Source organism: Neoarius graeffei, chromosome 8, assembly GCF_027579695.1.
Source record: "Neoarius graeffei isolate fNeoGra1 chromosome 8, fNeoGra1.pri, whole genome shotgun sequence".
NCBI classification, from domain to species: Eukaryota; Metazoa; Chordata; class Actinopteri; order Siluriformes; family Ariidae; genus Neoarius; species Neoarius graeffei.
In genome coordinates, this window is record NC_083576.1 from 60,382,661 (window position 1) to 60,395,598 (window position 12,938).

The window sequence follows — 12,938 nt, forward strand, 5'->3', positions numbered from 1 at the left end:
AATATTATTTCCCCATGTGGGTACAAATTTCTAAAAAAAAAAAAAAAAAAGGCTGTTAATTACCATGAGAAATCAAAACCTCAACATGCCGAAGAGTGGACCTTACAGCTGAAATTAGATTTTTTTTTTTTAATTATCCAACAATCAAATTTTGTTTTTAAAAAAACAGACGCAATCATGTGTCACAGTGTACATCAGGATTAATATGGACTGAATACACAGACCATTGCCTTTGCAGTACAGTTTATGTGTATTTTAGAATTGAACTATTTCTACACAGTTTTAAAAGATGTTCTCTCTGATAGTCTCTCAACATCTACGTACAAGTGGCCACTGGTCAAACAAGGGGACGACGGGGCAACAAGGAGTGGATTTAAAAAAAATAATGCACCTACCCTTGACAGCACAAAACACACATGAAGCAATCTGCACATTGGTTTATTACATAGCGCCCTGTTTGAACTTCTCAAATTAAATGTTATATTCTTAACACGGGGCGGCACGGTGGTGTAGTGGTTAGCGCTGTCGCCTCACAGCAAGAAGGTCCGGGTTCGAGCCCCGTGGCCGGCGAGGGCCTTTCTGTGCAGAGTTTGCATGTTCTCCCCGTGTCCGCATGGGTTTCCTCCGGGTGCTCCGGTTTCCCCCACAGTCCAAAGACATGCAGGTTAGGTTAACTGGTGACTCTAAATTGACCGTAGGTGTGAATGTGAGTGTGAATGGTTGTCTGTGTCTATGTGTCAGCCCTGTGATGACCTGGCGACTTGTCCAGGGTGTACCCCGCCTCTCGCCCGTAGTCAGCTGGGATAGGCTTCAGCTTGCCTGCGACCCTGTAGAAGGATAAAGCGGCTACAGATAATGAGATGAATGAGATTCTTAACACGCTGAGTGGCCAAAAAAAGCCACCATTTGGATTTAAATAAACAAACAAACACTTAAGAGCCTTTGATTGGATAATTACTGCAGTGATTAATATGTTTCAGCTGACAATTCTTTTAACCCTAACCGATGCAGCGAGTCGCTTCTCATTTCTTAAACAAACAAGTTGGAAGACGTATTTCGTAGTTGTGGAAAAGATGCTACTGTGTTTCAGACGGGTCAAATTATTGGCCTGCATCAAGCAAAGAAAATGACTAAGGAGATTGCTGAAATCACTGGAAGGGGGTCAAGAACTGTCCAATGCGTTATTAAAACTTGTAAGGACAGTGGTGAACCATCAACTTCACGGAAGAAACGTGATCAGAAAAAATCTTGACCGACTGTGATCAGAGATCACAAAACACTTGAAGCTGAATCGTAAAAAAACAAAAACAAAACTCATGGCTATGTTTAATAGAGAAATTAAGAGCATTTCCACATGTACAATGGGACAAGAACATACAGGATTGGAAGTAAAGAGCGGTGTGGCAAAAAGAAAACCCTTGTTCGTGAGGATAATTGGAAGAAAAGGCTTCAATTTGCTAGGGAGCATAAAGATTGGACTCTGGAGCAATGGAAAAAGGTCATGTGGTCTGACGAGCTCAGATTTAGTCTATGGACCCTTTTCACGTGACGTCACGACAAACGCGGCCGCCATTTTGGACATGTACTACCAGTAGTTTACCACAGCCAGCATTGAGGAACGGCAGCAAAGAAAGTGTTTATTTTCAGCAAGACTTCCATCATGCCACTATATTGTTGTGCACCTGGATGTAGTAACCATCAACAAACAAGGCAAGGGTTATCATTTTATCGGATCCCGGTAGATGCTGACCGACGGAGAAGATGGATAGCGGCACACCAACGCTTGTGTAGTGACCACTTTGTTGGAGGTAAGACGAATAAAATTAGCCAGAAAAGGCATTACATTGCTGTTAACATTCTGTGGCGGCGAGTGTGTAACCAAATAGGCTAAAATAACCCATTGTAACCTCTTTGTTCTTCTGTAGTAGCTATTAGCTAGCGTTGTGTTCCTTTGCTGTTGGTAGACTGTAGGACAGATCAGAGGCAGTGTCCTACAAACAGCGCTTAATTTGAGGGGGAGCAAGCCGGAGCGCGCTCCGGAACCTCGGGCGTTGGCTCCGGCAGCTATTTACACTGGATCCGGTGATCCGACACCTCTTTTGACTATGTAACAAAAAAACAAAACAAATAATTAAATAAAAAAATGCAAGTTTATTTAGTGTTAATGTCTGATTTTGATATCTGTCTTGTTGGTGATTTCTCTCATGAAACGACATCCACAAAATATCTGCAGATGAACTTAATTTGCAGTGTTATTACAAAACATGCCCAGAAGCGCAGCGCCGCGCCCCCCTCTTTTTTTCCGCACCGGAGCCGCTCATCCTCTGCGCTCCGGGACCTCCCACTTTACAAATTAAGCACTGCCTACAAATAAGTGTTCAAAATAAGAGGAACATGTATTTGTCTCTTAAATCCAGGCCGTTCCCTGTAATCTGTAACAACGGTTGGAGAAAGTAATGGCAAATAGTGAGTGCACAAACCGTAGAAGGTAAACTGTACACAGCGCCAGGGCAGTGTGATGGTATGTCTACTTTTAGATTGTGTTAGCTTATCAATGAACACACTCGTCACTCGATGAGTTTCACGTCTTTACGACGGATACTTAAATGTGTGTTAGGTATTATTGTTGCAGTCTAAGCAGTCATTGTAGAAGCTAGATGAGCAAGAACCGAAAGGGTCTGTGCCATAAACCGTTATTTCTGTACGGCGTTGCTAATGTGTCGTTACTGTTGTTATTTCTCCCTCTGCTCGCCCTGTAAATGCCCTACGTCGCTGGATAGCGAAGGTGTTTTCTGCATCTCGCTCCTTTTTCTTGTATGTTCTCCGTTTGTCGCCTTCCTCGCATTCAAACCAATTCGAGCCGAAGTCCACTACATGTCCAAAATGGTGGTCGCGTTTACGAAGGTCACGTGACTGAAAAGGGTCTATTCCCAAGCAATGGGGACATCAGGGTAAGAAAGGAAGTGCATGAGGTGATGTATCCATCATGCATAGTGGCCACTGTACAAGCCTCTGGAAGCAGTGTTATGATCTGAGGTTGCTTCAGTTGGTCAGGTTTAGGCTGAAAAACATTATGTGGCAATAAAATGAAGTCAGCTGACGACCTGAACGTACTGAATGACCAGGTTATCACATCAATGGATTTTTTTTTCTTCCCTGATGGAACGGGCATAAAATTAGGGCTCACATTGTGAAAGTGTTTTAGGGAGCATGAGGAACCATTTTGACGTATGAACTGGCCACCACAGAATCCCGACCTTAACCCCATTGAAAGTCTTTGGGATGTGCTGGAGAAGACTTTACAGTGTGGTTCGATTCCCCCATCATCAAGACAATATATCAAGGAAAAATTAATGCAACTCTGGGTGAAAATAAACATGGTGACATTGAATAAGGCTGCTGAAACAATGCCACAGCAAATGCATGCCATAATCAAAAGTTAAAGGCGGTCCAAAGAGTGTGTGTTACTTTTTTTGGCTGGGTAGTGAATATTCCAAGTATACTATATGGCCAAAGGTATATGGAGACCTAACCGTCACATCCGCAAACTGGGTCTTCCCCAAACTATTGCTACAAAGTTAGAAGCGCAAAGCTGTCTAGAATATCTTTGTATTCTTTAACATTAAGATTTCTCTTCACTGGAACCAAGAGGCCCAAACCTGTTCTAGCACAATAACAGGCCTGTCCAAAAAGTGAGCTCCATAAAGACGTGGTTTCCCAAGATTTGTACAGACAAACTCGAATGGCCTCAGAGGGCCATGACCTCAACCTCGCTGAACACCTTTGGGATGGAAATAATAACTGTACACCAAGCCTTCTGGCTCACTGCCTGAGCCCACTAACGCTCTTATGCCTGAATACTAGCCATGTTCCAAACTCTAGTGGAAATGGCTGCGAGGATGGGACAGATGACCATGGTTTTAGAATGGGATGTTCAACAAGCGCATCCAGGCATGATGACCTGGTGTCCTTTGGCAATAGTGTATCTTCTTTCTATGGCCTATAATTAGCATGCAACAGCTTTTCGATCATTTCTGAGGGACTTCAGTTTTACATTTATGTGAACTTGATCCCTTGTCATGCCGAGGGATCAGTTCAAACTTCACTTAAGCTAAAAATAACGTTGGAACGGTCCTTAAAGTGCTGATGACACGTTTTTGACATCTTTGGCGATGTTTTATAACATAAAAAGTAATTCCCGATGATCCATATATTAATTCACGAAGGCGCCTATTTTACAAGTTATGATAAAAAACGCGGCTATCTGGGCAAATTTGACATGGCTGCAGCACCCAGGAGACGAAAGAGGAAGAGGAGCTTTATGACGTCAGCAAAAGAACCTTCCTCCTAACTTACCAGTTTGTTGTTGATGCGACAGGTGTTCAGTTTGTCATTATTAGTATTATTATACATTATATATATATAAGTTATTATGCCTTCGCGTTGTGTTGCCGGCTTTTGCTCCAAAACCTACAAGGATGGGGTAAGTTTATTCAAGTTTCCCAGAGATCCCGAGCTGCATGCGAAGTGGGTGAAGCAAGTCAGGCGCACTCGTGACAAGTGGGAGCCCTCACCAACATCCGTCCTGTGCTCTGAACACTTCGATTTGGATTGTTTTGACACCCTTCCCAGCTTAAAAGAATCTCTTGGGTGTTCAGTTCATCACAAACGTGTGTTATTACCATCATCAGTGCCTACACAGTGTTGCCAGATTGGGAGGTTTCCCGCCCAGTTGAGCGGTTTCAAGTGCATTTTGGTGGGTTTTGAACATATTTTGGGCTGGAAAACGTCAGCAGTATCTGTTGCCAGATACTGCTGACGTTTTCCAGCCCAAAATATGTTCAAAACCCACCAAAATGCACTTGAAACCGCTCAACTGGGCGGGAAACCTCCCAATCTGTCCTCCTGTCAGAACATGTGTTGTGAAACGACATAAGATAAAGGTACGTGGAGCTATAGATTCTACATGATAATCATAAATGTAATCATAAAGTCGGCGTGATATCAGTCATGTATTTGCTTGTGAAAGCTTGCGGCTTTCATGTAACTGCCGCCTAGCAACGAGAGGCAAAGGGTAAAGAGGGTAGGCTATCATAGATTCTATTCGGAAGAGATCAACACAATTCTAGACTCCCAGAAGAGGAAGAGCTAGCACTAGAGAGTTCACCGGCGTTTTCATGCGCCATTTCCATTGAGTAGACAGCCAGTGAACCGCAGCGTGTTCTTCCGCTGACGTCACAACATGGCCGCGAGCCACGGACCCAGTTTTCTTGCGCTGTGCAATTAAAAGTTGGATATTTGCGTAACAACAGCTTCTTTTCACGTAATTATAACAGAAATCTAACATGTTTGCCATGCTGTATAGTTTATTTAAGAAATTGCATAGAGTCATGTTCGTGTCATCAGCCCTTTAAGATGGTGTCAGTTATTTCCCCAAAAGAGAAATGGGTGAGGGTAAGTTTTTGAGAGCATATTAAAAACAGTAATGAAATGGGAAACAGGAATTTTCATCTGTGAGAAAATTATGGGCAGATGGCAACATTTCATAAATATTAACATGCAAGATAATTAGTGCTTCAGTATTATCATGCATCTCTATAACTAACATTAAAATGAAATGAAACCTCACTTTCTCTTCTTGGCACTGCTGGGCTCATCCTCTGATGTGTCCTCTGTAGCTGCAAGCTCCTGTTCCTGCTTAACAATTACTGTTCACACAAACACACACTTTTGTTAAGGACAGATGGTTTGGACAGAGAAATGGAAAATCAGCAAGTCATTCAAGACAGATGACACACAGGTCTTCAGAAGGCATGACTACGGGTCAACAACGATAATGTCCCGTGCAGTAAGAGTTTAAAGGGGAACTGAAGTCATTTTTAAACTTGCTTTATTTCTTAATTAACGTGTTATTCAGTTATGTTTTCGGTTTTCTTAACCTTGTATCGTGACTCGTATTGGCATATTATATTACACTTATCGGCCTTTTCGGTTTTTAGCCATGTTGTAGTTCGTGTGGTCCATGGCAGGCGTTGCTTATCCGCGTGATCTTCACGAGATTTTCATTTTGAAAACTGTTTACACAGTGGCCAGACCGCCATATCATTCCAATTTAGATTAATTTTGAGATTTACCAGCTTCATCAGTGATGGAGATTATTCCATACAACTTCGAACCATGGGTTAAATTGGGAGGGGGAAGAAGCCCCCCCCCGCTTTCGGACACTACTCCGTCGCGCTGGTATTTACGTCATTACTGTTGCACAATTAAAACGTGCCAGATCAGTCGGCTGGTGGGTTTTCAAAATGATAAATACATGCATGCATTTTTGTGATAAATCCATATTATACTGAGCGCATTTCCCACATTAATCAATACAAAGTACCTGCATCTTTCAGTTTTTTAAAATCAAGGCTGAATACTTTCTTCTTTGCCGCTGCCTTTTATTAAATCAAATTTGAGACACTTAATTTGATTTCTTTCAGCGTGACCGCAATGCATGATGGGATATATTGCTTTGGTTAGTGACCATCGGCTGTACACTACATTTTGTGATGCATTGTGGGATACTTTAAGTGCATTATATAGGGTGTAAATAATCCTCACTAAGGTTTCGGGCAACAATACAAAATGGCGTCCCCACTGTATAGTGCCCTATATAATGAGTAGGGAGCGATTTTGGACAAAGGGGAAACTTCCGGCTTGATTACGTCAGCATTCAAAGGAGGGCGCGTGCGTCTTTTGACAACGTTGGCCACTTTGATTTCCGCTGTATAGAAGAAGAAACCTTTATTCGTCACATGCACACTTCAAGCACAGTGAAATTCATCCTCTGCATTTAACCCATCTGAAGCAGTGAACACACGCGCGCACACACCCAGAGCAGTGGGCAGCCACACTAAAGTGCCCGGGGAGCAGTCAGGGGTCAGGTACCTTGCTCAAGGGCACCTCAGCCCAAGGTCGCCCCACGTCAACCTAACTGCATGTCTTTGGACTGTGGGGGAAACCGGAGCACCCGGAGGAAACCCACGCAGACACGGGGAGAACATGCAAACTCCACACAGAAAGGCCCTCACCGGTCACGGGGCTCAAACCCAGAACCTTCTTGCTGTGAGGTGACCGTGCTAACCACTACACCACCGTGCTGCCCAAAATCAGGGGAGAGCACAAACGCAGTCCCCCACTACCACAAATTATGCACTCGAGATTCCCACATTTGGGGAATTCGCAGGGGTCAGACAGCCGGAGTGCAATGGCTGAGCCTCGCCCTGGGTGAACCACCTTCTTGATCATGGTATCTCCTCTGCCAGGTAAGTATGTATGTCATACATACTCCTCTGTATGTTTTACTTCCGTCCTACAAAGTCTCGCACAGGTCTCAGCGAATCTCGTTTACGGCCATTGCTTTGACATATGGCCTGATAGATTACATAGCATATTTCAAACACTCATAACTCGCTATAGCAGTGACAAAATAGCTGTCAGAAATGCATTCCTATATTTAATAAAATGAGATGAATAGAATTTTGATAATAAAAAATTTGCCTTCAGTTCCCCTTTAAGAGTCGACATGCCTGTGTTTGTTATAAATCAGATCCTGTTACAATCACTGACCCAGTACTAAAATCAATACCGTATACCTAACACATACTTGATATACTGAACGACACGATCACAGAATACAATTCCAGCATTTAACACAAACTGGCTCAGCTACAAGAACTTCTAATGCAAGTCAGAACTAAGACAATACAAAAGACGACCTGATTTACTCTCATGGCCATGTTTAAGTGTTAAGACGGGTGCAGCGGAAGACCACTAACCGGATTTAGGGCCATTGTCTAGGCCTCTCTTGTGTGGTGGTTCCTGTATGCTCTTATCAACATCAGCTCGCCCCACCAGCTCCTCCGGCCGCTCCCACATGGACAAACGGGTGGTGGGGTTGTAGAAGAAAACACGATCATCACCAGTCCATACCACACACCTGACATGGAAACAGAATTGAACAACACAACACTAAAAGGTCTGAAACAAAGTGTTTATGCACAGATAAAGTCTCTGTAACTTCCAACATAGTCAATATTTAAAATCACTGTCTACAAGTTCTATCGAAAAATCAGCTTAAAATCAGTCAAAGATTTAAACAGGATGCTTTACAACCCCGATTCCAAAAAAGTTGGGACAAAGTACAAATTGTAAATAAAAACGGAATGCAATAATATACAAAATCTCAAAAACTGATATTGTATTCACAATAGAACATAGACAACATATCAAATGTCGAAAGTGAGACATTTTGAAATTTCATGCCAAATATTGGCTCATTTGAAATTTCATGACAGCAACACGTCAAAAAAGTTGGGACAGGGGCAATAAGAGGCTGGAAAAGTTAAAGGTACAAAAAAGGAACAGCTGGAGGACCAAATTGCAACTCATTAGGTCAATTGGCAATAGGTCATTAACACGACTGGGTATAAAAAGAGCATCTTGGAGTGGCAGCGGCTCTCAGAAGTAAAGATGGGTAGAGGATCACCAATCCCCCCAATTCTGCGCCGACAAATAGTGGAGCAATATCAGAAAGGAGTTCAACAGTGTAAAATTGCAAAGAGTTTGAACATATCATCATCTACAGTGCATAATATCATCAAAAGATTCAGAGAATCTGGAAGAATCTCTGTGTGCAATGGTCAAGGCCGGAAAACCATACTGGGTGCCCGTGATCTTCGGGCCCTTAGACGCCACTGCATCACATACAGGCATGCTTCTGTATTGGAAATCACAAAATGGGCTCAGGAATATTTCCAGAGAACATTATCTGTGAACACAATTCACCGTGCCATCCGCCGTTGCCAGCTAAAACTCTATAGTTCAAAGAAGAAGCCGTATCTAAACACGATCCAGAAGTGCAGACGTCTTCTCTGGGCCAAGGCTCATTTAAAATGGACTGTGGCAAAGTGGAAAACTGTTCTGTGGTCAGACGAATCAAAATTTGAAGTTCTTTATGGAAATCAGGGACGCCGTGTCATTCGGACTAAAGAGGAGAAGGACGACCCAAGTTGTTATCAGCGCTCAGTTCAGAAGCCTGCATCTCTGATGGTATGGGGTTGCATTAGTGCGTGTGGCATGGGCAGCTTACACATCTGGAAAGACACCAGATATATATAAAGGTATATCCAGGTTCTAGAGCAACATATGCTCCCATCCAGACGACGTCTCTTTCAGGGAAGACCTTGCATTTTCCAACATCACAATGCCAAACCACATACTGCATCAATTACAGCATCATGGCTGCGTAGAAGAAGGGTCCGGGTACTGAACTGGCCAGCCTGCAGTCCAGATCTTTCACCCATAGAAAACATTTGGCACATCATAAAACGGAAGATACGACAAAAAAGACCTAAGACAGTTGAGCAACTAGAATCCTACATTAGACAAGAATGGGTTAACATTCCTATCCCTAAACTTGAGCAACTTGTCTCCTCAGTCCCCAGACGTTTACAGACTGTTGTAAAGAGAAAAGGGGATGTCTCACAGTGGGAAACATGGCCTTGTCCCAACTTTTTTGAGATGTGGTGTTGTCATGAAATTTAAAATCACCTAATTTTTCTCTTTAAATGATACATTTTCTCAGTTTAAACATTTGATATGTCATCTATGTTCTATTCTGAATAAAATATGGAATTTTGAAACTTCCACATCATTGCATTCCGTTTTTATTTACAATTTGTACTTTATCCCAACATTTTTGGAATCGGGGTTGTATTTATACAAACATTTATGGAATCAAAAACTAGGTGTGCGTAATTTTACAGAAAGTTGGCACACTGGTTTCAGCTTTATGATCAGATATTGTTGTTGGATGAGGCACATTTCTTTGCACGGTTTTGTTTTAATATTTGTATTCTTCATTTCATACAAGATACACTGAAAGTTAGAAATCTTGATTTCAATGCGTCGACTCAGCAAATCAGAGTGGAACAATTACCATGATTCCCTGAAATATAAAAAGACACATAACTGACAGTGATACTAGTGCATTCACACAAAGACGGCTTATTATCTAATGTCTGACCCATACGCCCACGGAGCGAAGTGGAACCCAACGTGGTCTTCTGCTGTTGTAGCCCATCCACCTCAAGGTTCGACATGTGTATTCTGAGATGCTTTTCTGCTCACCACAATTGTACGGAATGTTTATTTGAGTTACTGTAGCCTTTCTGTCAGCTTGAACCAGTCTGGCTGTTCTCCATTGACCTCTCCCATCAACAAGGCATTTCTGTGCTCATAACTGCCACTCACTGGATGTTTTTACTTTATTGCACCATTCTGAGTAAACTCTAGAGACTGTTGTGTGTAAAAATCCCATTTTATTTCATCTAACTCTATTAATCTTTGAAGTGCTTAACATTTAATAATTAATGTGACTAAGCAACAGTCTAAGAAAGAAAGAACAACTTTATTCATCACACACTTGTGAAATTCCATCTGAAGCAGGGAATACACACATGAGCAATGAGCGCGCACACATACCCAGAGCAGTGGGCAGCCATGCTAACAGCGCCCGGGGAGCAGTTCGGAGTTAGGCGCCTCGCTCAAGGGCACCTCAGCCCAAGGCCGTCCCATATCAACCTAACCGCATGTCTCTGGACTGTGGGGGAAACCGGAGCACCCGGAGGAAACCCACACAGACACGGGGAGAACATGCAAACTCCACACAGAAAGGCCCCCACCGGCCGCGAACCCAGAACCTTCTTGCTGTGAGGCGACCGTGCTCACCACTTACACCACCGTGCTGCCCTTTTACATTTGAAGGCACAGTGAAAAAAGTTTGAGGATTTAAAATGGCACGCAATAAAACTACTTTGTTCTCAAGTTGGCCTAATTATGCAAACTGTAATAATAATAATAATAATAATAATATTATTATTGAGCAAGACAATCAAAACAAAAAGACATGGTCATCATTATCCCCCGCGATGAGCATTTTATGAAGACCTCTTAACACTTATGCCCCTTTTCCACCAAAGCAGTTCCAGGGCTGGTTCGGGGCCAGTGCTTAGTTTGGAACCGGGTTTTCTGTTTCCACTGACAAAGAACTGGCTCTGGGCCAGAAAAACCGGTTCCAGGCTAGCACCAACTCTCTGCTGGGCCAGAGGAAAGAACCGCTTACGTCAGCGGGAGGGGAGTTGTTAAGACCGACAACAATAAGACCGTGAAAGATCGCCATTTTTAAGCGCCGAGAAGCAGCAGCTGTACAAACGCGAAGTCATCCATTATTATTATTATTGCTGTTGTTGCTGCTTCTTCTTCCACGTTGTTTTTGCTTCGATATTCGCACCAAGGTTTATGCAAAAGTAGCGACGTAACTGACGTATACAGCGACGTAATGGCGTATACAACGACGTAATGACGTGTCTTCTCTTAGCACCACAAGCGATGGAAAAGCAAACTGGTTCTCAGCTGGCTCGCAAGTTGAACGAGTTGTGAACCAGCACCGGCTCCGAACCATCCCTGGAACTGATTTGGTGGAAAAGGGGTATTACACCCTTTTAAGCCCATTGCTTTAATATTGACATGATATCATAAGTGCTATGACAACTTCATACAACGCTACCCAGCCTTTTTTCAGTAGTACGGGCACGCAAAGTTTCATTGAAGTAGCTTATGTAGTTTCTGAGAAAACTTGTCCAGACTGAGTCCACTTGTACAAAGTCCAATAATGAAAACCAAGGGCCATAACTCTGAAAAATAATCATTTCTCATAAATGATTTTCGAACAAAAAAACTTAGATCATGAATAGTAATATGAGCACGCAAAGTTTCACTGAGGTAGCTTATGTAGTTTCTGAGAAAACTTGTCTAGGCTGAAACGGACGGATGGAAGGACTCCATTCCTATATCCCCCTGCGCACTTTGTGGCAGGGGATAAACACCACTGCACTATACGCTCTCAGGTTGCATTTTAAAGGAATACTTTGGCCATAAGTCAAAGCAGCAGCACACACTTCCCCCAAACAACCCCAAAACAGATAGCTAGGGTTTTAAACACTAGTTGTGTGCTTGGCTCTTGCCTACCATGGTGTGCCTGGAATGGGGTTGGTGGCTACAGGTTTGGATTTCTTAGCAACCTTCTCTTCTTCGGTCATCTCTACCTCCTTGGGCTCCTACAATCAAAACCAATCCCAAAAAAAGATTTAAAAAAAAATTCAAATCCAGCACACTTCATTTGTTAAATATAGTCGGTGGCTGTTTATGCAACTCTTCCACAGTTACACATTAGCTATGATCATCGAGCAGAAATGTACCTCCTTTGGCTCTATAGGTGGATCAATTTTGGGACTGCCATCTTCCACCTCCATGAGCTCAGTATCCTCAGTATCTTCTGCAGAGTCCTTGGCTTTCTCAAGCTCATTTTCTGTTATGGAGAATCACAGAGGGCTTATCAGTTAAGCGATCTGCTCCCAAATCATGCCAAGACACAGCTACAGGCCAATGCCATGTCAGAACATGTACCCGAGTCAGGCCATAAGGTGGCCACTTTGTGCGGTTCATAAACCCTGTTAAATATGAAAAGTCTCTTAAAGCAGTGTTCCAGCTAGTTTATTTTATCAGGGTGCCATGCCATGCCCTCAAGAACATGCATCCTGCTCTCAAATACCAGCACCACGCCCAAATTTATATGCACCCTACTCATAATTTTCTAGAACTTTCCAAGTGCCTGGCACATACGTTCTGCCACAGAAAGAAAACGTGTGCTGCCCTAACAAGTGTTGCCGTCTTACAATGAAGGCAACGTGTGTTGACCAACCACAACACACTATTAGCATGGGGTTATTGACATGATCTGTCAACCATTTTGTCTTATGACAATACTGAGTCAGTGAAGCAAGGCATGTTTAAAAAGCAGCGATGCCTACAAAGGTGCGAAAGAAGAAGAA

At 42.9% G+C, this 12,938-nt stretch overlaps 1 protein-coding gene and 1 non-coding gene across 6 annotated transcripts in view; both read right to left on the reverse strand.

The window, feature by feature from the left end:
* Positions 1-12,938, reverse strand: part of tcerg1a (transcription elongation regulator 1a (CA150)) — a 62,139-nt gene that overhangs the window by 20,537 nt on the left and 28,664 nt on the right. For all 5 annotated transcript variants that reach the window (XM_060927954.1, XM_060927953.1, XM_060927950.1 and 2 more), the window contains 4 exons: positions 12,306-12,415; positions 12,076-12,164; positions 7,824-7,984; positions 5,630-5,708 (listed from right to left, as the gene is read on the reverse strand). In XM_060927954.1, coding sequence (XP_060783937.1) covers positions 5,630-5,708; positions 7,824-7,984; positions 12,076-12,164; positions 12,306-12,415 — 439 coding nt within the window. The remainder of the gene's footprint in view (positions 1-5,629; positions 5,709-7,823; positions 7,985-12,075; positions 12,165-12,305; positions 12,416-12,938) is intronic.
* On the reverse strand, positions 7,156-7,318 carry LOC132891082 (U1 spliceosomal RNA). Its single transcript, XR_009655260.1, has one exon. It is a non-coding gene; the product is annotated as a U1 spliceosomal RNA (small nuclear RNA).